Source organism: Orussus abietinus, unplaced genomic scaffold, assembly GCF_000612105.2.
Source record: "Orussus abietinus isolate OABI.00-Male unplaced genomic scaffold, Oabi_2.0 scaffold92, whole genome shotgun sequence".
NCBI classification, from domain to species: Eukaryota; Metazoa; Arthropoda; class Insecta; order Hymenoptera; family Orussidae; genus Orussus; species Orussus abietinus.
The window spans coordinates 237,243-262,502 of record NW_019394274.1 but is presented as its reverse complement, the minus strand read 5'-3'; the positions used below and the strand labels follow the sequence as shown (position 1 = coordinate 262,502).

The 25,260-nt window shown below is 52.4% G+C and overlaps 4 protein-coding genes across 7 annotated transcripts; 1 reads left to right on the top strand and 3 right to left on the bottom strand.

Annotated features, from left to right (window-relative positions):
• Positions 1-68: 68 nt before the first annotated feature.
• Positions 69-771, bottom strand: LOC105697426 (U6 snRNA-associated Sm-like protein LSm8). Its single transcript, XM_012420734.2, has 4 exons — positions 631-771; positions 493-533; positions 283-410; positions 69-205 (listed from the first exon to the last, which is right to left on the bottom strand). The coding sequence occupies exons 1-4, from the start codon at positions 659-661 to the stop codon at positions 115-117; spliced, it is 291 nt and encodes a 96-aa protein (XP_012276157.1). The 5' UTR covers positions 662-771; the 3' UTR covers positions 69-114.
• Positions 772-950: 179 nt separating this feature from the next.
• On the top strand, positions 951-2,165 carry LOC105697464 (PCNA-associated factor). The gene is made up of 4 exons (XM_012420810.2): positions 951-1,085; positions 1,255-1,323; positions 1,384-1,577; positions 1,657-2,165. The coding sequence occupies exons 1-4, from the start codon at positions 1,049-1,051 to the stop codon at positions 1,753-1,755; spliced, it is 399 nt and encodes a 132-aa protein (XP_012276233.1). The 5' UTR covers positions 951-1,048; the 3' UTR covers positions 1,756-2,165.
• LOC105697463 (anoctamin-8) lies at positions 2,007-12,252 on the bottom strand. Of its 4 annotated transcripts, none has more exons than XM_012420805.1 (18): positions 12,044-12,252; positions 11,048-11,133; positions 9,818-9,978; positions 9,473-9,749; positions 9,212-9,400; positions 8,932-9,117; positions 8,695-8,847; positions 8,481-8,616; positions 7,975-8,030; positions 7,241-7,315; positions 6,765-7,079; positions 6,359-6,447; positions 6,189-6,255; positions 5,681-5,878; positions 5,085-5,376; positions 4,636-4,956; positions 4,295-4,559; positions 2,007-4,190 (listed from the first exon to the last, which is right to left on the bottom strand). In XM_012420805.1, exons 1-18 carry the CDS (start codon positions 12,210-12,212, stop codon positions 3,632-3,634), a joined length of 3,594 nt encoding a protein of 1,197 aa, XP_012276228.1. In that variant the 5' UTR covers positions 12,213-12,252; the 3' UTR covers positions 2,007-3,631. The 4 variants fall into 4 exon arrangements, with proteins under 4 accessions (XP_012276228.1, XP_012276230.1, XP_012276231.1 ...); XM_012420807.1 differs by having other exon boundaries at positions 6,810-7,079; XM_012420808.1 differs by lacking the exon at positions 6,359-6,447 and having other exon boundaries at positions 6,189-6,203; positions 6,810-7,079.
• Positions 12,253-12,689: 437 nt separating this feature from the next.
• Positions 12,690-20,969, bottom strand: LOC105697377 (mucin-5AC). The gene is made up of 10 exons (XM_012420647.1): positions 20,589-20,969; positions 20,138-20,468; positions 19,310-20,068; positions 17,661-19,176; positions 17,307-17,586; positions 16,479-17,186; positions 15,962-16,408; positions 15,413-15,880; positions 14,412-15,080; positions 12,690-14,343 (listed from the first exon to the last, which is right to left on the bottom strand). The coding sequence occupies exons 1-10, from the start codon at positions 20,967-20,969 to the stop codon at positions 13,072-13,074; spliced, it is 6,831 nt and encodes a 2,276-aa protein (XP_012276070.1). The 3' UTR covers positions 12,690-13,071.
• Positions 20,970-25,260: the final 4,291 nt, after the last annotated feature.

Sequence of the window (25,260 nt, the reverse complement as noted above, 5' to 3'; positions counted from 1 at the left end):
CGTGTCGTTATTAATAGGATTTAAACCAGTTATATTAACTCTTGAATGTTCAAAAATATCACGTTAAATGGGTGATTGAAAGTCAACAGTTTGCGGAATTGTATTTAAAATATTTTAATGTATTACAGCACTCAATGGATCTGCCCGAATTGTTGATAGATCTAATCGTGCGTCCATTTCGTCGTCTAGCTCTCCTACGATTGCCCTGAAATCAAAATATACGTACAGATACGAATTCCGTTAATGCGAGGTTCTCATAATTATAAAACATTGATCGCATACACGTTATCTCCTCGGATGATGTGCAATCCTAAGACGACTTGCTCTACTCCTTGCGTGGTGCTATATACACGTTCATGGGACTCGTCCAATATTAAGTTGATCGTTTGATCAAATCCTTTTAGCGTCCCCTACATAACATCGTGAACTAACATAAAAACACTGTAATCTAATCTCTTTCTTCTAATTGCTTTGGGGCAATGCTATACTTACTATGAAATTTCTGCCATCAGATGTAATAATTGACACCGTGTCTGAGATTTGTTTATTAAGGTATAACCTAAAATGGGACAGGCTGAACACAAGAGAAAAATACGATAAAGTAAATAACAAATTGCGAGCCAAGGATACGATTCACGTAACTCTCCAGTCCCGATGCCATCGTTTACTTCTTATAATTGTATTGTCGTGACTAATTTATTTATTAACAAACTCTTGTACACTTAGCACGGGAATCCTCCTTGCCAAACCTTAACCAAGGGTTAACCATCATTAGCAGAGGTAGATAACGTTCGATCTCGTCGAGGAATGGAAATCGTAGTAGCAATTTTAGTCGATGGTGGCGACACTTAGCAAAATTTAAATGTAACCGCTCGCAGACGATTGGATTACGTTTGAATTTGTACGCGCACATTGCCGCCTCTTTTCCACGTGTTGGGCTTTGTTGTGCCGTGTTGTGTGGAAGATGAGTTAAATGTTTTTGCGCAGTGCCTATTGTTTGCGTTGACTTTATTGTTTGTATTACACCAGTTGTAAGAGAACGTGAAATATGGTGCGAACGAAGGCTACCAGTCTTACCGTTAGAAGTGAGTGTCTAAGAAAATTTCCTCCTGTCTCCTCTCATCACTCCTGTACTCAGCACTTTACATAACCTTGAAACTTTCCGTTAAATCTTGCCCTTTGTATAATCGTTTAATTGTATTGTGTTATTTTGTGACTACGATTTCAATGTTATACGATTAAATTGCATTGCAGCCTCTGGCGGGAAAGCACCTCGAAAGTTTACTGCTGCTGCCCCTATGTCAGTTTCCAATGGAGCACAAAGTATGTATCTTTACTAGTTTAAATGCAATGATTTATTTATCCTTGTATTTTTGTTTTAAGGTAAAACTTACTCAGGTGGGAACCCATACCATCCACGTGAGACACCTAATTGGCAGAAACCGATCACGACATTTTTTAATCAACCTTTTACAAATTCCGATGGGGCATTGTCTTCGACCGGTATTAACGATACATTACATTCAAAACACTCCGATGCTGGGCCATCATGCAGCAATCAGGTGTCATCTTCTAAGGTAACGTACATAATTTTTCTGATTAGTGCAACGATTTTACTTAAACATCAGTTAACTAAAAATTATGTTATCGATATAGGAACAAGTAGACTACGAGTCACAGGTAACAGACAATGAAACCGAAAACAAAGCTGGGAGCGAACCTGAAAATGAGACTGAAATGGAAAAACAGCGCTAAACTGGAGTTGCAACAAATAAGACTGTGAGAGAACTCAGTATTGTTACAAAAGCATCGTCAACGAATACCTCTTATATAATAAGATTTAATTGCGCGTACTTAAGAATTTCGAGCATTCCAGGACATTTAGGTGTAAGTTTGAGTGAAATTTCTGTCGATAACGTTACCATGTTTTAATCAGTAGTTATAGCGACGACCAAAATGTCAAGGGCAAGTGGGTCCAGCGAAGCGAAGTGAATCGAACAGGCCAATTCGTGCGTTTTAAGGGACTCTTTATTTACTCAATTCCGTTCTTATACAAAAAACACCTGACAAACGTGTGCGATCCGCTCGCCTGCTCCAGACGTAAGTTGTCGCAATTGTGATAAAGAAACGAAGTGCCGCCAACGGTAATAAAAAGATGTATTTTTGAGAGGCTTCTACCCTGTCTCTTCTGCCAAGGGAGGGGGTCGCGCTAGGCCATCGAACAAATTTTACAAAAGTCTGGCTCACCGGCTCTCTCCTTGCGAGTACGTTTGTATGTATGTACAATAGGATTCCAGGGGTTGCCATTTGACGCGAGCCGCGAAAAAGGGAAAACAAAGAAAGAAAAAAAAAAAGATGAAAAAATAAAATAAAAAAAAAAAGAGAAAATCCGCGGGCGCAACGCGCGATCGTATCTGAACTTACGAGTGGATCGCGATTATTCAAAAGGGCTTTCGGATTCGATTCGTTGACAAGTCGGCGTGTACGTTCTCGGGATAAACCCGAAGATAACCAAGCGATAACGACCCTGCCTTTAATTTCAGAATACACCCACCGATGTTCCTTCCGACGCCCAGCGGACGCCGACGAGAAATGGCCACCGAGGAACCTTTTGGCAAAAGTGATCGATCAACTTATTACGACCTAGTTAACAGTAATTAACAACTCTTGGTGTCCTTAGCCCACCAGCAACAACGATAGCATCGTGTCTCTCGACGCGGTTTCGTAGATCGGCGCTCGCTAACACGGCAGCTATCAGCTTTACAAAAATCTCGGCGCCTCTATTGCTTTATGCCTTTTACGCACGAGGCGGCTACTTTGACGCCTAGCTCTATCCAAGGGCTCCCTTGCTCTAAAATCTTAGGGAAGTACCTTCGTTGCATCTGGCCGGAAGGAAGGGACGAGCTTGAGTGTCCTCCAGGAGGCGTGCCACCCCCAAGAGACCGAGCTCTCGAGTTCTCCACACCCCAGGGCCGATTGCCGATCGACCGAACAAAGGCCTATAGACGCAACAGGGGTCTTCTCTCGAGTTAAAAACTATCATCTCTATCGTCGACTAGAATAACCGGACCGTACGAACGACCATAGCGATAAAAACTAAAAAGAACGAATACGGAATGTCACAAATCAAGGTCCTTGAGCGAACGCAACCTTAGAATCTTAGAACATAGTGTACACAAATGAAGGTAATCCTTGTATATAGAAAGTATGCGTGTCACAGCGAACATCGGAGACCAGCCCTGGCATGCTAGGTCGGCCATGTAACCCTTTCGACGTCCGTATCCCCGGACGAAGCTTTTAGACGTCTCCGAGATCCGACGAGCGCTCTCGTAACGCGATTTTATCATGAAATTATCAAGTCGGCCATGTAACGTTATTAACGATACAATCGCGCGTTACGAGCGCGACCGTGGAAGGAGATACATGGATCGACGTCTTCGTTTGTGCGCCATTATTTCCGCCGCCCCGCTCGACATCGTTCACCCCGAGGAAGAGTCTCGCGACTCTTCCGTTTCCGTAGATACGTGCTCGTGGACCCCCCGGAGCGCCGCCCCCGCCAGGGCCGTGACGAGGCGCGACGAGTCTACGATAGCGAGAACAAAGAACGTAACTTGAAGCAGCGAGCTAGCAACTAGTGGTTCACCCGGCGCATGTCCATGGCCGCGATGTCGTCGACGGAGATAAGCTTTTCTATGGGGATGCAGGAGAGCTCGCCGCCGACCGAGGACTGAGGTTGCTGCCACCGAGCCTCCCTCTCGGCCTCCTTGGCCTTGATCTCGGCCTCCTTGGCGCGGCGTTCCTTCAGCTTGAGGGAGAATATCGCGACGGAGCGGGCCCTCTTCATCAGGCTCTGCTTGACCCTGGTCTTCTTGGCCTCGCGGTCCTCCTTCGAGGGCTTCTCCTCTTCCTGGCTGGAGACCGTCCTACTGGAGTCGGACAGCCCGCCGGCGTCCCTCTCCTTCTCGGTGAAGTACTGCTGCCGATCGCGGTGGTCCTGAGAGTCCCTGTGATGAGGTTGCTGAGATTGCTGCTGAGGCTGCTGAGACTGCTGAGGTGGTTTCTGTTGCTGCTGTTGCCTCTGCTGCTGCTGCTGCTGCTGCTGCCGCTCACTCCTCTCCCGCTCTCTCTCCTTCTCCGGGGAGAAGCGGAACTTCTGGTTCCTGTGCGCCACCGCCCACGGGGGCGCCGACCTGGGCAAAGTAATCTCGATAATCGCGACTTCAATAAATTATCAGGATTGTCCTTCATATTCCGAAACTCGTCATTAAATTCGAGTCAGGGGTCCGCGACTCACCGCAGCAGGTCGCTGTCCGAGGAGGACGCCAGCTCCTTCCCCACGATGCAGTCCGTCGACCTGTGAAGAGTCAACTCGTCGCCGCTTCCGCTTCCGGTCCCGGCCCCGCTGATCTCGGAGTCGCTCGACTTCCTCCCTCCCGGCTCCAGGCCCAACCTGCGGACCCAGTCGACTCCTCCGTGGGGACCGATGGTGAGATGGTGGCTGTAGTTGTCCCCGCTGGGGGAGAACTGCTCTCCGGTGAGCCACTCCCTGGAGCGTCTTCCTGCAGGTGAGGTTAATTATCAGGACCACGTGGTTCATCCCGTCCTCTATTTCTCTTCGAGGGAAATTAAGCGTACCGCGCTCTCCACCTGGAATAGAGGCTCTCGGGGAGTTTCGCAGGTCCCGGTTGCTGCTGCCCAGGTTGTTCTCTTCGAAGAAGGGGCTCCCTGTCTCGCTGCCAGGGCTCCCAGGTGTTTCCAGAGGTGGGGGAGTCTCGGCGATCCTCGGGACCGACGTGGCTGCTCCCGGAGTCGGCGGGCTACTCGGCGTTTGCGCCCTCGACGCCGTTACCGGGGTACCAGGGTGGCTGGCGACGTCCCCGCTCGCCTGACTCGTCTCTTCGGGGCGCAAAGTCTGCCCCTCGGCTTCTCCGTCTGCTGGACTCACCGCGAATCTCCCTGAGTTAGGGCGAGATCAAACGAACCGCGTGTAAGGTCTCGAGCCATTCGGACAACGACCGGAAGGCCGTGGTCGATCGACGGCTCGCGGTAAAGAAATCTGGCAAGGAGTCCCCGAATTCCTTTACCTATCACCGTCAGTGGCTGTGGCTCTGGAGAAGACGTCGACGAGAGCCTCCTCACCGCCTCTCGCCGCAGGAACTCCACCTTCGCCATCTCCGTCGCCACCCAGTTCGGGATGTCCGGGATCGCGCATATTATGACGAAGCGAATCGCCAGCATGATGTGCTCCAGGGCGACGATCAGCAGGATCGTCTGCGTGGCCGACATCTCGGGGAACATCCGCTGCACCTGGCCACTCAGCCCGATCAGGGCGCAGTTCACGAGGATCGCCACTAATCCCATCGCCTCCATGGCGTTCTGTAAGGTGTATTCATGAATATCGAAGACCGTCCCTTAGGAACGGTCCTACGATCTAAAAATCAACCCTCTTCGATATATGGGCGAAATTCCCGTCCATGCCTAGGCGATACTGGACCATACGTCAAACGTGCCTATCCGTCGTTTTTCATAGGGTGAGTGTCATATTTTCACGTTTTAGTTAATATAGACCCTTTCGAATCGCCTTAAGTAGCTTCGAGTCGCTGGATACTTCTACGGCCGAGGCTAGGCTCTGAATTTCTCGGCCTTTAACGATAAACTGGCAATCTACGCATTCTCGCACCTGCCAGGTACCGATGTTGGACACCCTTCTGCCGAATGGACGCTGAAGGACGAAGCAGAGCTTGAAGGCGTCGCCGCGGAGTTCCAGGAGGTTCCCGGAAAGCGCCGCGACGGCCGCCAACGGGAAGGCCGACGAGAAGAGACACACGTACCCCAGCTGCGAGAGCATCTCCAGGTGCTCCGAAAACGCTCCGTCGTACTGCGGATACCAGGCAGAGATTAGTCCTAATAATTATGTTTTTTTTAATATCAATATCGAGATAAAGTTAATTCAACACACGAGCCACTCGGGGCCGCTCGATTCCACCTTGGATGGACGTCATTCCCGTCCGGGTTTGGCATTCATCGGCAATTTGATATTCTAATCGCGTCCATCCACCGGTAGAATCTTTGCAAACCTCCGATTATTATAATCGACAGGGGACGATCACACAGAGAAACGGAAAACGATAGACAGCGGCTGAGAGGACGTAACAGAACCTAAGGATAGGATGAGTGAGAGACATTACCTTTTTACGTGTGATCTGCACTTCGTCGATGGGATCGGTGGAAAACGGAAAAGAAATCATTAAAAGTCTGCAAAAAATGAAGAATAAAATGGCACGGGTCAATGACAATCTATCGTAGGTATGTAACGAATGCGATATGGGCTCTCGAGTATTTCCGCCGAGGGACGGACCTGGTGAACTCTGCGATAGGAAACTCCTCGCCTGTTGAGTAAAAGACGACGAGAGGTCCTTCGAATTTGCATGCAACCACGGGGAACCACTAGATAAAAAAAAAAAAAAATGATGTAAGCAATATAAACGAGGTAAACGATAGCTAGCCAAGTTTGTAAAATACGCACGAAGCTTCTACTTAGTAGACACGTCTACTTACTAAAATCTATATGAAAAAAAAAAGAAAAAAAAAAAAAGGACCGACTACTTTACTGGTCAAAACGGTCGTTATCGGTATTAATCTTATAATCGTGCCCAGAGACCAAGAGAAGGAGAGCTCGTTCGGTGCAGACTGAGACGTCGAGTGCGAACACTTGTTGCGTAGAAAAGTAAACGAAATAGATTCCACCCAAATCCGAGTCAAACCTTCGCAGTAATGTCACTAAGTAGAGAATTAGCAGGGTGCCCTACTCTGTAGAGAGAACTCTCGAGTTCCGCCTGGCTGACGTTTCTGGGTTGCTTCCCTTTTCCGGGATCCCCGCGCTCGTCCTTGTCTTCTACCTCGGAGGTCTCGTGCTCCTTGGGGTCTTTCCCAGGAGGAGGTCTAGCCTCGCTCGGGCTGAGAGCCCCGAAGAGCTCGAAACTCATCCTGGCCAGTCTGAGCTGTTCGATGAGGTACGGCACAGCGGACTCCTTCAGGTTCCCGATGATCTGCCGGGCGATCAGAAGAGCCGCCAGTTGCTGGAAAAAAAATATTTATCTCCGATAATCCGAGTTAACGCGATTTCCACTCACCGGCAGGAAAATTCGCCTGACCTGAGCTCGACCGGTCGAGCTCGATTTGACTTCGGTGAAAACTATTAAAATCGACGATACCGTGATTACACTCGTCAAGGCCTCACCTCTTTCAGCCTTTCTTGGTCTTGAATGTAGAAGGCGATGTAGAAGAGCGACAGGAACGAGTTGACGAACTGAAACTGAAACGAGAGGACGTCAGTAAGTCGGACAATCGTCTCGTCCGATGAAAAATCCCGTTAACGAGCTACCAGTCTACCGTACGACTAGTTGAAGAGACATCTACGGTGCACGCGATTTAAGAAAGACCGAGAATATCCCACGGACTTGCAGGGTGGATTTCGCATGCGGCGACAGAGACAGCCAGAGCGTGATCTTCGTCTACGGGAGCTGACACGGAAGCGCAATTAAATCCGGAGAATTCAAGGGAACATCAATTCGTATCTCCCTCTCAGCACCGACTAGAAATAACGCCGGTAATTCCAGTCCTTTCTAGGAAGCTACCGGAACTGAACCAGAAGAGGACCCAAGAAACTCCTCGCACAATGTGTCGACCGCACCGAAAAGGCACCAAGTTGTGACTATTCGCTACAGCGGTCATATTAACTAGCCTAGCTACAGTAATTAGCGTATAAATCGGTGCGATTCTCGATTCCTCGGAAACCCAAATGCCTCCTAAGAGATGCCCTTTCGGTGCGTATATTAATTTCTCGGTAGGAATTATACTTGTACACTTGCTCCGTCGTGGGCACATCTACTAAGTTACACACAAAGTCGGTCTGTATACATGTATACATATTTATGTATATGTACACGGTAACGATAAAATTCTTCCATTTACCAGTGCCACCTTGTAGATCAGATGATTCTCGTACTCGGTGTCGAGACGATAGTTTTCTGCGTCCAACATAGAAAAATCATAGATACTAACTACCGTACCAGGTACAGGTTGAGAAACTCTACATGTTAGTCGGCAAGTCAACGCTCTGTACATAGATAGACAACGTGTAGACTTTCAGGTCGCAACTAGTAATCTCGCTAAGGACTCCTCGAGGTGAACGGGTCGCATCGTCTCTAAAAGAAGCTAAGCCGTGAAAGAGTCGCCGAGGTTGTATATACGAATTCGCTAGGAAGGTCTAAAGTCGTGCACAATTAGGGTAGTTTTATAAATTGTAAGAGATCGTGGGTCGATTAAGACGGAGAAGACGATCGGCAGGGTTGGCTGGTGAAGAAGAAACTAGATATACTAGGGACGAGTCCTTCCGCCAACCCTATCGATAGGCATCGACCTTCAAAGATAGACGTGGTACAGGGTACGAGAGATAAGAGGACGATTCGGACACGTACCCAGATCGTTGAGCCACACGGCGACTTTGAAGTAAGCCTCATCCATCAGAGTGATAACGATGGCTAGGAGGACCTTCGGGACGTAACTCAGCCAGAAGCCGTATCCTTTGGACTCGAGGCCGGCGTCCCACCAATCCTGGTGACGAGATAAAAAAAATTACGTCCCAAAAAGGCTGCGCATCGCGATAAATAGGTAGCAGGAGAAATCCAAGACCTGTATCTGAAAGCTGAGGATCATGACGATGAAGACGAAGAGCAGGCAGACCGCGATTATGGGGATGGTGACGAAATAGCGGAACGCGTTCCTCTTCCACCTGGGGTACGTCGGCTCCAACCTGCCGGTGACGGGCGAGGACTCGAGGGTTCCCTGAATGCGGTGAAATTGAAAAATTGATCCGTTTGCTTGTAAGCAGGGAATTTGTACGTGACATCAGAAATCGAGTTCGGGTACCCTGAAGAGAGGCCTGGGTTCCAGGAGGAGGTCGTCCCTCTGGTCGAGGGTGCCCCATCTGTAAGCCAACTCGGCACCTCGCCGCTTCCACGTCTCCAAGTACACCGTCGCCCAGATGACGTTGAACACCGAAAAAAGGACATAGGCCACGTCCTCCACCGCCTGGTTCCGACCGATGATGCCGACCTGAGGGACGAGTACCTTCGTGCAGGTTCGACAGATTTCTAGGAACCGCGGATGAAGAGACATCGACGTCATAAACATTAAAAATGCAGCTTACCCAGTATATGACACCCACTGCAGCTGGAACGATGAGGGCGGTGGTATAATGGCCGAGCCAAGCGAAGTACATGGCGATCTTAACTCCGAAATATTTGCAGATGTCGTCCAAAGGTTGGGGGCTAAGGAAGGCACGGACCCAGGTCTTCTGCAGCTTCTCCAGGGCAGGCAACTCGTGTAGAGGAAATACCTGTCGGCGAGGAAGAGACCTTAGGGATCGTCCTCTCGTTTCTACGTCATAGAATCGTAGACGTCGCGTCACCTGCGAAATAATCCCGGAAGAGATGCACTTTGGTATTATCGCTTGGCCCTCCACCAGCTTCAGGCCTGGCAAGCTGTGCAGGTCGTGTTGTGCGGCTCTCAAAGTGTGTAACAAATGTAACACCAGGGACTGCCGTTCCTGGGTGGTGAAGAACCGAGCCTCGTCGTCGCTCCCCTCGAAGCAGCTCGCCTCGGACCCGACGAACTCCTTCAGCCCTCCGCCGTACTCCAGACGCAGGGTCTTCGGCAGGTGCACCTCTTCCGCGGCTTTCAGCAACCTAGGTCAGAGGGAGATAAATGGCTCATCCGGAAAGAAGATTCGACACGAAGTGGACTGAGTACTTACACGGGAAAGGGCGCCGTCAAATAGAACCCGTAGCTATCGGATGACGCGTGATGTCTCACGTGGACCACCAAGCCAGGAGTCCCGGCCCGAAGTCTTCCCAAGAGCCACATCAAGGTCTCGTCTCGCGCGCCGCTTGGGAACATCGTGACTACGTCGCATTCCTATTGAATAATTAATAACGCGGAGTTATTCGTTAGCTATCGATTACCGGTTAACGAGACAAGAGCATGCCAAGACGACGGCGTTAACTTGGAAGATTCGAATCGCTCGCGGTGCGCGCGCACCCTCGTTCCGCCATCTTTGATCCCTCCGGTACGATTGCCAAACGAGGCATAATCGATCGGGTCGATTCCTTAAATAATCGACATAGAGCGTACGATGAATAAATTTAGGGCCTACATCTAATGGCAGGGGTCAAATGAATCAGAGTACGAAAGGAAACTCGAATCCATCCGCGGGAAGGAAAACCGCTCGAGTTTCTTCAAGGGGGAGGTGCGAGTCGACGCAACTGTTTTGGTTTCCTTTTTTCCTTGATCTGCCCCGGTTGACCCGTTTCCAGGGGGTCACTGGCATCTCCAGGGGGATAAAGCCAAATCGTATGGGCGGCCGGTCTCCATTTCGCGTAATCGCGACCTCGATATACGACCGAGTTCTGGCACGGGCGACAACTATCTTCTGGCCTTCATCCAAATCGTTACCACCTGCCCGTTAACTGTCGTGTCCGACCCGGCTACTTCCCTCTCCGCTTCCTCTTCCAGTCATGAAGATCCTGGCTCGGCGTCATCAAAGAGTGATTCTTCACAAAAGCGCTCCTTTTCCCCGATTTTGAAAACCTTCCAACTAGCCGCCCTCGAGGGTGACTTTTCACCCCGCGGGGTCGCGCGTCTCGCTTTTCCCCCTGACTCGGGAAGCTGCGCAAGTCAACTATACTTACGGCTGACTTTTCACCCTGAGTTCACCGACACTTTCCATACTTTCTTAAGCGGAGACACCTCGTGCTATACGTGACGCGTTATATGAAACCTGGCGTGTAGAATATCGCCATTAAAGCGTACAACGGTCTTTCACTCTGGGGACTTTAAGTAACGCGTTTCAGCTGTGCGGCTATTTCTTTATTACTTACAAAATAATGTATAATAGTCGCCCTGCTAAATGTCCCCAGAATGAAAGCCGTCTAATTGTAAGACAAATGTGTTAACAAATGAGGTAAGGAAGCGAAGAGATGCTCACCTGTGTTGGCACTTTTTGTATCCATAGGCGGCGGGGGGTCATCAGGTGGCCGGTACATGGTATCTTTCGTCTTAGTAAACGCGATGCTGCAAAATAAAATTAAAAAAAAGTGAATGAAATACATGAGGGAATAGCTACGTGTCAACGGTTTGTCAGGATGAGAACGCTTCCGCGATTGTGGAGAAAGCGGGCGATGTCAATAAACATTTGCATGTCCCCGGCAACGGGGCGCAAACATCCTCGGTATTTAATCAATTGATTCAAGATATAGACTCCTTATTTCCCACGAATGAAAGGAAAACGCGATATTCCGCGACCGGCGGCAAGGGTTCCATATGAGAGAATTTTCCTATCGTTAACGGTCGTTAAGGGGAGGCGTTTATCTCGCAAAAGGGTGAGGACACTTTGCGGCTTCGGGTGGTAGAGGGATGGTCCTCTTTGAACGGTGCCCTCAAGGTTGGCACATACACCCACGTCCTTCCAACGAGCTCGAGTGCTCCTAGAGTGCGCCTCTTGTTTCCACGAGTGGATTCTTATTCTCATCCCTCCGAGAATGCCTCGGGTTACAGGGGATTACCGGTAACATGGCCCATTCAACTGGAAGGACTTCTTGGCCACCTTACCAATGCATGCAAGACCTTGCACCGTGAAAACCTTGTAAAGCTTCGTGCATCGCTCCATACTTTAAACCAGAGGCACGATGAGGATCACTAAATACGGTTACTCTGCGATGTGCACTACTTCACCGTAATCTAACTTCACCGTAACACTCGACTCCATGCGAAAGCGTGTACTAACATCCTGCGAAGTAAACTTCCGATAAGTGTCAATCAATTTTGGCATAAAATTAATATCCAACTCCCATGTCTCTAACCGTGGGAATTATAATGACCATTAAAAAGCCGCGAAGTGTCCCTTGTCGCCCATCGCGATCTTGGTTATAGTCGAGTCGCCTCGTGCAAAATACATTAAATCGGGGGGAGGAATTCGTCTCACCCTTATCTAGAGTCTCCCTGGCCGCGTGGATGACCTTCCTCCGTCTGAGTCCTTCCGAGAGGAGGCCGCCCTCGGAGGCCATCCTGTCGTCCGGGTTGGCTTTACGGTCGTCGGGGACGCGCTCGGAGTCGACGGGATTGATCGGGGCAGACCCCTCGCCGCCCGACATGACGTAGATCCTCCCTAGGACCCGCGAGAACCTACGACGTCCCCTTCCGAGGACTCGTGCGCTCTTACTGACACCTGGCGGCCATCCTACCAGCCGTTGCACCCTCGACCCGCGCGCGGCTACCTAACCTCAAACTCTGGACGCGAGCACGCGGCGCGCCATCTGCGGATGCTGCCGCAACCAGCGGGGCCGATCGATCGCCGCCGTGGAGCTCACTCCACTAGCGCGGTCTCGTTCTCTCCACCAGGGAGTGCGAAAAAGAGGGAGCGATGCGCTCTCCGCAAGGTCGAGAGAGACGCATCTTCCCGTGGACCGCGAGGGCTCTCGACTTTCGAGTCAATGGGCGAGCGATTTATGCGGGGAAGCGGCCGAGGACGCGGAGGGTCATTATCGATGGTTAAGTTAGGAGAGACGTGCCCTTGCACGGGGGACGCTTAGAAACTGATTCCCCCCTTCGTTTAAAAATATTTATTCGCTTAACCTGTACGGCGTATAGATACATGAGGGGTTAAATAATTAAATTAAGCACGCTCGACGGTGCCCTCCACGACGAGTGCGAATTATTTAAATACTCGGACGAGAGCCGACTGCAGCGATCGGTCGCAAGTGCTCGTTGGGACACCGAATGGCCGTCGAGTCCGTTAAATCTTTTGAGCATGAACGGGTCCGCCTCGCGTAATAAATAAGTACATGTGTACGAGGGGAACGATGGCGATGGAGGTGGCGCTTCGCTAATTGTGAGAAACCGGCGGTCCGCGCGATTCCGCAAGTCTTGAGTAGATGCCGAGGACTCGACGAGGATCGCTCGCGAGTCCCTGAAGAGTTGTCACGTCGCCTCGACCTTGACGAATTCTCCGATTCATCTGGCGCGAGCCTCTTTCTTCGACCTTGTCATGACGCATTTTCCCCTGTAACAGATCTCCGTCATATGGGACACTTTGGTCGCCGTGGAGGTGCGCAAGACCTTGCCGGTCGGCGTGACGTCCAAGGTCGAAGGGGTGGTCGAACTCGAGAGGACCTCGAGAGTCGTCGAACCAGCCATCGAATCGATCACCGATGCGGCTTCGAGGGTGCTCCCACTTTCCCTGGACTCGCCACGATTTTCCGGAACTTCTTCAGGGACGGTGGAGTTCTTCGAGGTCGCTCGGGAAGACGTGGGCACTTCCGGAATCGTAGTCGTTTCGGTTTCTACCGGAGGACTGCTCTTCGTCTCCTCGGGATCTACCGAGGTGATGCTCTCCGCCGCGTCGCTCTCTATGCTGCTGAAGATGGCTTTGACGTAGTCCGCCACGACTTCGGGAGACGCGCTGGTACCGGAAGTCTCGGTATTTCCGGGCTCGCCGGTGAATTCTCGCTTCCCGGTGCCGCCCTCGGTGCTCTGGTTCCCGAAGACCCAAGGATTGAACTTGGAGTAGTCGAAGAGCGACTGGCCACTCGGCCAGCGCACCTCGTTCCACTTCATCCTGTGGTTCTTCGGGTGATTTTCGTTGTTCACCACCTGCTCGGTACCTGAAGAGACCTCCGACTCTTCGTTCTGAAGTCTCTTCGGGGTCTCCGAGGATTCCGGGTCGACCCTTCCGATACTCGAAGGCTGAAATTTTCGGGGGAAGTTTTGTGCCATGTGGTACCTCGTCAAGAACTCCTGGCGGTCCAGGGTGGTCTTTGAGTCCTCGGATGGCGTCGTCCCCGGGGTAGTCGTCATCGTCATCGTCGTGTCCGGAATGACGACGGTGATGGTCTTCGACCCTGGAGCCCCGGTGGGGGTTGAGTAGATCTCTGTATTTTTCTCGGCGATCTCGGATGTCGTCGTCGCCGCTTCGGGGTCCGCGGAACTAACGGTGACGGTCCAGGGTTCTTCGGGATGATCCGTCGTCGTCAACGGCGCTCGGCTTGACTGCACATCGCTGCCTCCGAACATCTCCAAGACGTCCTCCAGGATCGATTTTCTAGGTACCTCTTCAGCATCCACGGTTTCCTCAGACCCGCGATTCCCATATTTCGACTCCATTCCCGACTTCTCTTTACCCTGTAACAGGTTCTTCGCCGCAGACCCGATGTCCTGGGACTCCGCCGTGACGAAGTCCTCGACTGCCGGCCGCACCCTGACCCGCACCCTCCTCCTCTTCAGGCCCTGAAACAGGGTTCGTCGTTACGAATCTAGAAAAACCGAAGAAAGTCCTCGAGACCCTCTCTCTTCACCTTTCCAACAGCCAGCGGATCGACGACCTTCTTCAAGACTTTCGCTGGTTCTTCGTGTTGTTCTTCAACGTTTACTCTCCCTGGAGACCCGGGGGACCCTGAACTCCCTGCAGCAACGTTATCCCCGACCACTTCAGGACTTGAACTCGACTCCGAAGAATTCCTCTCTCTAACCTGCGAGCTCTCGACCATCAATGTTGAAGAGGACCCCGAAGAGTGGCCCTCGGGATGAGACTGATTTTCAGGGACGAGCTCTTCGGACGTGGTGATCTTTGACGTGGATTGGGCAAGAACTTCCGTGGGTTTCCTGCCCTCGTACGAGCTGAAGACCGTGATGGAGGCGTCTTCGGGTCCCGCCGTAACGATCTCGCTCTCCTCGGCCTGTAGACCGACCTCGGGGGGATTTTTTGCCTCTTCCTGTGGGATGCTGGGCTGGAAGGAGTTCCCGGAGAGCTTCGGCGACCACTGGCTCTCCGCTCCATAGATGTCGGACTGCTGTTGGATGCCGGAAAAGGATTGGGTCCTAGGCCTCGAAGGGAGGCTGCTGTACTTCCTCGTGGTCGGAGGATCGCTTGCCAGCTGGGTCTGGTCGTACTCCTCTCGCTGGGAGTCACCCTGCCTAGGATGTACCCCGAAGTTCAGGACGAAGTCCTGCCGAGGAGCCTGGTACTACAGAAGACGTAAGCAGAATTAATATCTCAGAGTTTCGCCAACTTCTGGCACGCTTCCACCCTCTCTTCGCTGAGATGACTTTAATTAAGTGATTTGCAGGACTCGCGCGTCCTGGAACTGGGATAAGGACTTCCAGACGACGAAATTGGTGCAATCGGTGCAGTCGGGGCAACTGGCGCAATTACCGCTCACCCATGAAATTACTCTGCATGCAAGAAGGATATTTCAAGGAAATGTACGAGGAGTCTGTCAAGGACACGCCGAAGAATCTTCTGGGACCGGAAAAATCAAAGTCGTTGATGACGTCGAGATCGACCTCGAAGACTTACTCGCTGTCCACTGGGCTCGATCCTGGACTGGTACTCGTCCTCGTAGAGGAATCTCTGGTCAGGGCCAGGATCGGGCGCGGATTGGACTATTCTAGGATAATTCTCGTCCAAGGGCAGCTCGTTGTGCGTCTCCAGGGTGGGTTCGGTGCTCGTCGTCGCCGGAGTCATGGTAGTGGTCGAGGGACGCTTCTTCCCCGGTCTTCGGATTCTTCCCCGACCTCTCACCGGCTTCTGCTCGTCCTGCCTGCTCCTCGGCCTAGCCGTGTAAACCGAGTTCAAGGAAGAGGTCGCCGAAGAAGCCCCAGGGGTGGTCGCAGGCTGGTCGAAGGACGAGTAACCCGTCGTCGAGCTCGGCACACTAGGTCTGCGGTTCGACTGATACTTCTGCCTGTTCTTCAGGATCTCGGATTGGACAGGACTCGACTCCACCGCGGTGTCGTCCGTGGAGGGGGTGCTTTCCTGCTGACCCTGAAACGGACCGACTCCATGAACAACTATATCACGTCCTACAAGGTTAAATTGCTTCGGTTTCCTTTTCAAGGTCCCTACCTGGAACCTGTCCACTGGGAGCACCGGGTGGAAACTGGGAGGTCGGATGAACCCGTAATCCGGGAGGTCCTCTTGCTCGGGCCTGGATGTCGTGGTGGTCGTCGAGGTCGTCGGGATTGGGGAAGGTCGCTGATACTGTGCGGATCCTTGGATCCTGACGTACTCCTGCTCGTCGGTTTGTATCCTAGGGTGGTTCCTAGTCCTAGTCCTCGGCCTCTGCGAGTGATCTCTTTGTCGAGTGACCGTCCTCAGGGGCTCCTGCTTGACCGCGCTGAATCGCACGTACTCTTCCTGGGAGCCTCGAGGTCGCGTCTGGATCGGAGAGTCCTGGTGCTGACTTCGACCTCCGAGTCTTCCTCTGACCCTCTGACGGATTATTACCGGGGCCTCGGTGGTCGTCGGCGAGGTAGCGGTCGTCAGGGGAACCGTGGTGGCTTGGGTGGTTACCTGAAAAATTAAATTATTAATCACCATTTCTCTGTCTCCGGTGCGTCTCTCCTCTTCAGGGTCATCTCACCTCCAAGGGGACGTCAGCGGTGGAGACGCGGTACGAGTACTCGTCGGTCTTTCCATGCATGAACTCCTGCAAAGCCGGCTGCTCGCTGGGGTGAACGATCCCGGGGATCTCTTCAAGGGTGCTCTTTTCGCTCTGAGCATCCCCGAAGTGTTCCCGAGGACCCAGCCCGGGGTAGGTCTGCTGGCCCTGAAGAGCGGCGGCCTCGAAGTTACTCTGGGTTTGTTCTTGAACTCGCGGGCTACCGGACTCCCCGGCAAAGTCGTAGTCTTCGGGTTTCTCGTTGTAGTAGGAGAAGTCCTTGGAGGTCGTGCGAGGGGTGGCGGTGTTCACCCCCTCGGTCCGGGCTTGATAATTGAATCCATTGACCGGAGTCTCTTCCAGGTTGCTGGGACCGGTGCTGGAAACCTGGAAACCAGGATGGTACGGATCCTGACGACTATCCTGAGGAGGCTGGGAGACCTCCGAAGGATAATTCTGGTCCCTCGAGTAGATCTCCGAGTCCCTGAAACCCGACGTCGTCTGGCTCGACGGTGCCCCGGAATTGTAGTCGTTCGTCGAGGGGGAAGGAGTCGTTGAAGAGAACTCCTCGTGGAAGTACACCGGGGACTCGGGCTCCTGGGAAGTCGCGGACGCTTGAGAGTGAGGTCCTGCAGATTCGCTGTCGTAAATCGATTGCGTCCTGTGGCTGTTCGTTGGTTGATCATGGTCCTGAAAACGAAGAGGAGTAATTAGTCCTCGAACGAGGTCTTCAAGATGTGTCTCAGAAAAATTATGCATCGATCGTCGCATCGATCGTTACATCAATTATTACACGACGCATCGCCTCACCTCAGCATTGCCATGGTTCCTGTCTCCGTTTCGAATCTTCACTCTCTGGTTCCTCGCCGTAGATTTTCTATATTGTTCCTGACCTCCGTACCTAGGAGTCGTCTCCGGGAAGGTGGCCTTGGTGGGCTCATACGAAGGCTCGGGCTCGTGGTACTCTTCCGTAGTCGTGGTGAACCTGGATCTCGACCTTCCGAAGGGCCGACGAGTTCTTTCTCCACTAGACCTGGGACTCGAGGTCGTGGAGGGCGACTGCGTGGTTGGCCTGACAGCGACCCTTCCCCTGGGGTCAGGTAAATTTTTGTATCAATTAACGTAATCGATATTAATCTACATCAATGTACCAATGCCTCTCACCTTTGTCGACCTCTCGTCCTGTAGGTCGTGACGGGACTCTCGGTGGTGGTTCTGGGAGTGGTACCGATGGAGGAGGTGGTCCCAGAGGTGGACCCCTGATTTCCCGCGCCCGCGTCCACCAGGGAGTTGACCAGCCCCGGAAGGTGCGGAGAAATTGGCGGAAGTTCAGCCGGAAGACTGTACTGCGTGGGACCAACGAGCACCCCATGATCCTCGTGACCTCGACCTCCATCGCTTCCAGATTCCGGCTCCAGGGTTCCCAGACTACCTCTGCGTTCTTCGGGAGGTCGAGTAGCCCCACCTTGATCCACGTTCTCCTGGTACACGGGACCGGCGACCTCCTTCGCGGAGGGTGGCCGATGCAGAAATTCGGGAAGATCGGGACCAAATCTTGAAGAGTCCCTATGGTGAGCCAGCTCTCTGTTAACCAGGGCGAGCTGGGCCGCGAGGTCTTGCTCCTTCGTCGGCTCGTCCCTTGACCCGGGATCGGGTCCATTCACGGGATGTCTCGAAGTAACCGGGTCCTCTTGCTGATTAGGGTATCTCCCAGTAGTGGTGAAGATCGGGGTCTGGTACCCAGTCGTTGATCGAGAGGGACCTTCAAGGAAGGAGTCGTGCTTGGGTCCAGCTCCAGGATCTCGACTTTCATCTCCGGTTGGAGTCACCGGCGTGGTGGAGGAGCCTCGAAGACCGTCATCCAGGGTCTGCGAGCTGGAGCCGTCCTCGCCGAAGAACTGCCTGAACCTGAACCTAGACCCTGAAGGACTGGTCGAGGACACTGCTTGGTTGTACTTGGGGCTGGTCGGGCCGGATTGGGCCGGGACCGCCCTGGGCCCCTCGAAGGGTCCCCTAACGAAGGGACGGTCCGGCTCGATGTAGGCGTTCGGCTCTATCAAAGGACTCGGGCTGACGATGTCCTGGTCCCTATTCTCCGGCTCCTGGGACCCGTCCAACGTGTTCACCACCACCGAACCGATATGTGGCGCCGGAAAGGGGATCTTCGAGTACCCCGGCGGGGGGTGGAAACTCAAGGGAGCCACGAAGAACGGCAACCTGTCCACCTTCCTCTCGACCCTATTATTGTCGATGGAGGAAAGATACGGAAGGTCGAACTTGGAGTACCCTGGAGGTGGGTCCAGGTTCGAGGGGCCCACGAAAACTCGCGGGGAGTCCGGGCCCACCGTGTCCAGGACCGCGATGGTCCTCGCGTCTTTTAGAAGCCGAAGAACGTCGGTGACCTTGATGCTTTTTGACTGATCCCCTAGACGACCCATGTAGACCGAAAGCGGAGGCTGATTCGGAGAAGGAGTCGTCGATGGGGCTGGAGATGAGCTTCTAAAACGGTGTTCTTGGTCACCAAGATGAGCTTGATGACCCTGATGGGTCTGGTGAGTCCTAGCTCGAGGTTTCGTCCTGATCCTCCCGTTTCCCTTTGCAGGTTTCGCCGGGACTTCCGTCAAGTGCTGCTGCTCTCCGTTCCGGATCAAGGCCTGGGCCTGCGGCAGGTCGCTGGCACCTGGAAGAAGGATTAAATTTCAAGACATTGATGTATGTACTTGACCATGATATGGAATAGAAAAATTGTTTTCACGATGGACCTTAAGAAAAATTTTTTTTTAGATATTTTATTGAGAAGTTCCGGTTCCTACCGTCTCGATTCCGAGCTCGGTCCTCTCGTTGTTTTTGGACGATCTGTTCCAGCTGCTTCTCCCTTCTGATAGCCTGCTGGATCTGCATTTCCTTTTGTCGCTCCAGAGCAGCCAGACTGTCGATCTCTGCTTGCCTGGCGACCTGCTCGTCCCTCTTCCTCTGCTCTTCGAGAAGCTGAAGCTGCGCCAGTCTCCTTAGCTCGTCCTGCCTGGCGATGTCTTCCTCGACCTTCTGCTTCTCCCTCGCCTCCCTGAGCCTCTCCAGCTCCCGCTGTTTGGCCATCTCTTCGAGTTTGTCCAACTCCTTCCTCATCTTCTCGGCCTCTCGTTGCCTCTGGGCCTCGTGCTCCCTGAAAACCACCTCCTGGTGGTACCGCGCCTGCTTCTCCAGCTCCTTCTGCTCCTCGCTCAACCTGGCTATCTCCTTCATCCTCTGGTCCCTCAAGAGCTGGTTCTTCTCCTCGTGGTCGCGTTGCAGCTGCTCCAAGAGGTCGCGAGCATACGCCTCCTGGGCGGGAGAGATCGTGGTCGAAGGTGCACCCTGTTGAAGGTGCTGCTGGTGGAACCGATGCTCCCTTCCTCTGTGTTTTCCGAATTTTTCTTGATTCGGTCCTCGAGCCAGCGCCTCGGCCGGAACGTACACCAACTGGATCTCTTCGTCTTCATCTTCAGGGTTGATCGTGGGCTGGGTCACGAAGTTTCCCCTACCTCCCTCCTTCAACTTCCTCGCGGTCTCGAATCGCTTGCCGCTCGCCGAGGCTGAAAAAGGAGAGTTCCGAACTAAGGACGAGGATCTTTTTCAAGGTAGGGGGATCGAGGTATCCTTACCGTCTTGATGTCTGATCTGACTTTCGGCGCTCTTCCCGTTTGTTCGCTCGGTTTCCTCAGGGTCTCCTTGCTCCCTCCCCGAGGTCGTCTGACCCTGACCTGCCCCAAAAGAGGGAGCTTGCTGAGGAACATCTTGACGGAGGCGTGCCGGCCTTGGCAGGAATTCCTGAGCTGCGAATACCGGAGGAAGTTCATCCGAGGACGGAATCGGTGGCACCAGGACCTCGGGGGCGAGTTCCGGGATCGCTTGCAGGTTTGCGACCGTGCTTTGACGAAGAGCCTGCTTGCCCTCTCCAGGGTTGCCGAAGCCGGTCGGTAAGAAGGCCTGATTCTGTATATTATGGTAAAGTCTCGATAATCCTTATACTATATGTATCCATTAATTTTAGAATAACTTGGTGAGACGAGGTAGAAGCAAGTCGGAGAAATATGGAGTTCTCTTCTGCAGTACCTGTAGATGCTGCTGCTGGTTTCGCAGCTGCTGCTGGAGCGCCAGCAGCTCCCGGATGCTCTCCTGCGTCTTCTGCAGCTGCTGCAGTTGTTGCTGGTACTGCTGCTGCAGGGCGGGCGGCAAAGACAGAGATTGCACCTGGGAAAGTTGCGAGGTTCCCGCAGGTAAGGAGTCTCCTTCTATCTGGCGATGGGATTTTATTCCATGGCCAGCCCTCGGATTGGCCATCGGGATCCATTCGCTGTTGGATACCTGCCGGGACCATCGTTCGCCCTCGGCCGATCCTGCCGACCCTATCCCCAGGATCAGCCCGACCGGGAGCAGCCAGGACCACCGCCTCCGCACGATCTGCGCCCAATAATTAATTAGACGATAGATCATTTATTTCCGCCTAGAAATAGGACCTGGAGACGATGATATCAAGTATTTTAATTTTTACATCTTCAGGGAGTATGTCGAAGCGGGTGCAGGTTCGAAATCCGCAGGGGAAAAAAATGCACCACGATCTTTGACAGCGCTTTTTTTCACTTAATATTCGCGGTGCACCGAGACTGAACAATTGCGGTGCGAACAAACGACTCGTGGCACTTTTTCCGCCGAGAAATCGCGGGTTTTGCTAAAAGCCGCGATATTTGCCCCTTTTGTGACGGCGCGTTTAACGCGTCGCGCTTACTTAGTTTCTCCCGGTGGTATTCTTTCCACATCTTGATTATTGCCCGACCGGGGTATAATGACTTAACAATGGGGCAAAATACTGCGGCTCGACGGCTCCCAATTGTCCATATTGTGCAACTGGCTAACACGTTAGCAAACCGTCCTATTCGCAAGAACGACCCGCGACTTTCGGCTGCGTTCCGCGACATTTTGCGGACGGTGCGTGAACGTCTACGATGGCGCCGAGAAAACGCCCAGAAAATGCGTAAGAAATTCTCTTACGAAAGTGCCTGGCGAAAGGAAACGGATGCGACCGACAGGAAGGACGCAGAAAAACGGACCCTTCCGAGTTCGAGACGGCAACGATCCGTTAACGTTCGCGGTCGTCCTTCTTGGGGACTGAACTCGAAATTCCAAGTATCATCGAATTTCACTCGTGGAAATAATTCCGAAGGCCGGTTTAAACGGTCGTATCGGTCGCGGTCGATTCATGCAATCGATATCGGCAATGGTCATTGGTTTCCGTCATTCTGCCATTCATTTGGCGTGTCCGGTTCATTGAGAATCGCATCTTCCATCTCCCTTTTTCTCGGCAACTTTCTGGAACTTTCATTTCGCGGCTGTGCGCCGATCTTGTCGATTTTTTTTCTCGCATCCGTCGTTTCTTCTCGGTCCTCCCCGCCAGTTGGCGTGAATCCGAATTCCCTAGAGATTGGTGAAGACGGAGGGGCCGTTCATTAGTCTTCTCATTGTCTCGAGATTACGGGTTCGACTCGACCGAAATCGTCGCGGTTGCGGTCAAGGAATCCGCCAAGGAGCCGGGAAAGGAGACTAATAATTCCTGCCTTTTCGACACGCCTCTCGTAATCGGCTCCTCGCTCTCCGTAATCGGAGAAACCGACTCAAAGGCTTCGTCGAATCGGTCCAAAACGGCGCACTCCCCTTTCGGCTCCCAACGAGATTCTAAACTCTTAATTACCTCGTTAATTTCTGTCCAATTGTCGTAAATATCGGAGTGGTGCAAAAGTAACTGCGGCTCGTAAGTATCGACCGCGTATAAAAGCTGCAATTATTTATGCATAAACCTAATGCTATTAACTCGTCGAGAACAGATGTTTTCCGAGTTTTTCACGATGGCCGCCGCTCCGGAGAGACGCTGTACCATCTACCAAAATGCTACTGCATCTTTTAGACAAGTCCTCGACTAATCCTAATCGTCATAAACGTTGTCGAATACCCTTCTTCCCCCAGTTCCATCGCCATTTCAGGGTGGTAAAGCTTCTCCGTCTTAATAAATATCCTTAACTCGCGCAGAATGTCCATTTCCCGTTCTCCAAAATGGCGGCGCCGGGCCGCGCCCCACATCCACGACAGATCCGGATTACGTAAGCTTACGTAACCGATTAGCAGGACATTCCGATAGGACAAATCGTGAGAAAGTGACGCCACCTCGTTATCGTCGTTATTCTGAAACGCCCCGCCCATGATAAATCGGTGAAGATCGATCTCGTTCCCCGAGGATCGCGAATGGAGGAATTCCCGACGAGGACTTTCGATCTCCCATCGATCGGCCGGCATGAAATCGCATTGGAATCGTCATTTTTCCTCGGTTTGGGGGAAACTTCTTTCTCTATGAGGTAACGTCGACGCCGTACGCCACTTCCGCCATATCGAATCGCCTTATCGCCTTGCGGACAGAAATTAAATCCGCCATCCGATTGTCCAGTCTCTTTCTTTGTTTATCGGTAAATATCCGGGATTATTTCCCGTTCCGGGGAATAAAAAACGGCAAGAAATACGGTATAAGGTCGGTCCGATTGGCTCTCGAGAGTCGGTCGACTTTTCCGCGATAGCGGCGTGGACAGGACGCGGCGTTCTCTCCGCGGGTGAATGTAGTCGACCTTAACCGGAGTTTAGCGAGAAAATCGGACCTCTAGAGCGGTTATCGAGCTAAACCGAAAGAAACGGCACGCAACGACGTCGCGACGACTTCCTATTAAGTCGAGGAATGCGCGGAGATGCCCCAGAGAGTGCACACTCGAAACATGCGGAGGATTTGGAGTGCGACCATAGCTAACGAGCTGTGAACTCGGTTTCTACCGCGATTTCCTCCTTTCGTGTCCGATCATTTCTCCAGAGGACATTAAGTGCCTGGAAAAAAAATCTAACGTGGAGATAAAAAATCGAGAACACCTCGCATGAGCCTTCTCGAGCATTGCGACGTTAATCGACTCCTTTTAAACGCAACCACCCTGAGAAAAAAAAAAGATCTCGTTCCAGAACGACTCCGGATTTCTGTGCGTTTCCGGTGGTCCGCTTTCTTCCGCGATTCCCTCCAATTTGCCGGCAGACCTCGCGAGATCGATGCGGAAAGCAGAAAAGATTGCGTCCTGGCACGCGACCGGATGAGGTTTCAATCCGCGGAAAGAAAAAAAAAGAAAATTGCCCTCCCCCACGAGACGACTCGATTTCGCGGATGGCGGTCTAGAAAAGGTTCGAAAATTCGGTGGAGAAGCTGGCGAGTCTTGAAATTCAGAATTCGTCGAGAGGAGACAAGGCTCTCTTGGAAAGAGAGAGGCTGCTCGACGAGTCGATAGGAAAGTGCACCTTAAACCTGGACGCGCGTTTCAGCCGCACTTTCCTGTTCTCTCGCGCACTCGTTGCTCTCTTTCCGATCGAGGTTATTCCCCGCCGGTTAAACGCACTCCAATGGACGTCATCTTCCTTCCTCTTACCAGTTAACGCATTAATATATGTATTTTCCGCGGGAATTCGCCATCCTTGCCCGGTTTCGTCGTCGGTTTCGCACCTTCTCGGGGCCCTGCTCGGATTCGAGGTCGTGTTTTCTCGAGGTTGCTCCCGCGAGTCATCGGTGCACTTTTAGCGCGAATCGAAGGAGGTCGATCGCCGACACGCCTTTCTCCCTTTGCAAGAAACGCGAGCCGAGAGCTGCCAAGGAACAAACGAGACGATCGATGCCCTGCAAGACCCGCGCCTTTGAAATCGGAGTTCCGATATCATTCCCCTCTATTTTTATCTCCCCCTCGCGAAATTTCACCCGGCAGTCGTCATAGGAATTATCATTAATTCCAATAACGAGCGACTATTAAATTTAATTCCCTTTTAATGCTCATTTTTCATCGGCTTCCAGGTTGCACCAGGACGACCCGGTTTCCTGCAGAGGATCTCGCGGATGAAGGGTGCGGTCGGTGGGAAAAAATCGGAAGGCGAAAGTGAGGGAAGAAAGTCGATCCGCAGCGAGCAAAGTGGCACGCCGCGTCGCGTCGAGTTCCTCGGAATTAAATCGTCTGCGGGACGTTAAACGATCGATAAAGGAATGGATAATGGTGAAGAGATTTATGCGAATTGGATCGATCGGTCACGTCACCGCGAGAATGGTCTCGTTTAATCCAGTCCGTTCCATTTCCCTTCTAATCCGCCGCGGTCGGCCGTTCTCCCGAGCGCCCTCGATGCGGCTGTGCCGCCTTTTTCCGCGTTTCTTCGATTTTCCGGCAAGAACGAGCGGCGAGTGGTTTTCGGGAAAAAAAAGCGGGCCGATCGACTCGAAGAAATTCCCGAGAGCAGCCGCCGTGACCGCAGACTTCCTGGTGGGGACAGGGCAATGGTGGTGGGACATTTTTTAGACTTTCATCCGGGGGTTAGGAAGGAAACGCGACCATCGAGGCTCCTTACGGCAGCGAATTTCAAAAGGGGATATTTTCTCCCTCGCGTATATTCGGGGTAAATTTCAACGAAGTGCAAATTAAATTTGAATCAAGCGCGGGTTAAGTTTTGCCGAGAGAAATTTTAAGGAAACTGATACAATGAAACCTGCGTTAAATTCTAATAGAATAAAATGAATGGCAATTATCGTTTCTAGGTGTCGACCTTGGGTCGCGCCACCATCTTGGTATCGGAACGAAGAAGAGGACGAGGAGGAAGAAGAGGAAGAGCGAACTCGCTCACACACTGACCCCCATTCCATCGGGCAGTGGACTCGACAGGTGCCTCGGCACCT

Bases quoted from the DNA above. Each gene is read 5' to 3' on its own strand.
- LOC105697426 (XM_012420734.2), bottom strand. From the start codon at position 661: ATGGCATCGGGACTGGAGAGTTACGTGAATC. The intron at 534-630 runs GTATCCTTGGCT...AACAAATCTCAG, and splicing joins ACTGGAGAGTTACGTGAATC to ACACGGTGTCAATTATTACA. The intron at 411-492 runs GTAAGTATAGCA...GATGTTATGTAG, and splicing joins CTGATGGCAGAAATTTCATA to GGGACGCTAAAAGGATTTGA.
- LOC105697464 (XM_012420810.2), top strand. From the start codon at position 1,049: ATGGTGCGAACGAAGGCTACCAGTCTTACCGTTAGAA. The intron at 1,324-1,383 runs GTATGTATCTTT...TTTTGTTTTAAG, and splicing joins AGTTTCCAATGGAGCACAAA to GTAAAACTTACTCAGGTGGG. The intron at 1,578-1,656 runs GTAACGTACATA...TTATCGATATAG, and splicing joins ATCAGGTGTCATCTTCTAAG to GAACAAGTAGACTACGAGTC.
- LOC105697463 (XM_012420805.1), bottom strand. From the start codon at position 12,212: ATGTCGGGCGGCGAGGGGTCTGCCCCGATCAATCCCGTCGACTCCGAG. The intron at 5,879-6,188 runs GTAATGTCTCTC...TGGTATCCGCAG, and splicing joins TGCAGATCACACGTAAAAAG to TACGACGGAGCGTTTTCGGA. The intron at 4,957-5,084 runs GTAAAGGAATTC...GCCCTAACTCAG, and splicing joins ACAGCCACTGACGGTGATAG to GGAGATTCGCGGTGAGTCCA.
- LOC105697377 (XM_012420647.1), bottom strand. From the start codon at position 20,969: ATGATCTATCGTCTAATTAATTATTGGGCGCAGATCGTGCGGAGGCGG. The intron at 15,881-15,961 runs GTAGGGACCTTG...GGTCCGTTTCAG, and splicing joins TCCCAGTGGACAGGTTCCAG to GGTCAGCAGGAAAGCACCCC. The intron at 14,344-14,411 runs GTGAAGAGAGAG...ACCCTGTTTCAG, and splicing joins ATCCGCTGGCTGTTGGAAAG to GGCCTGAAGAGGAGGAGGGT.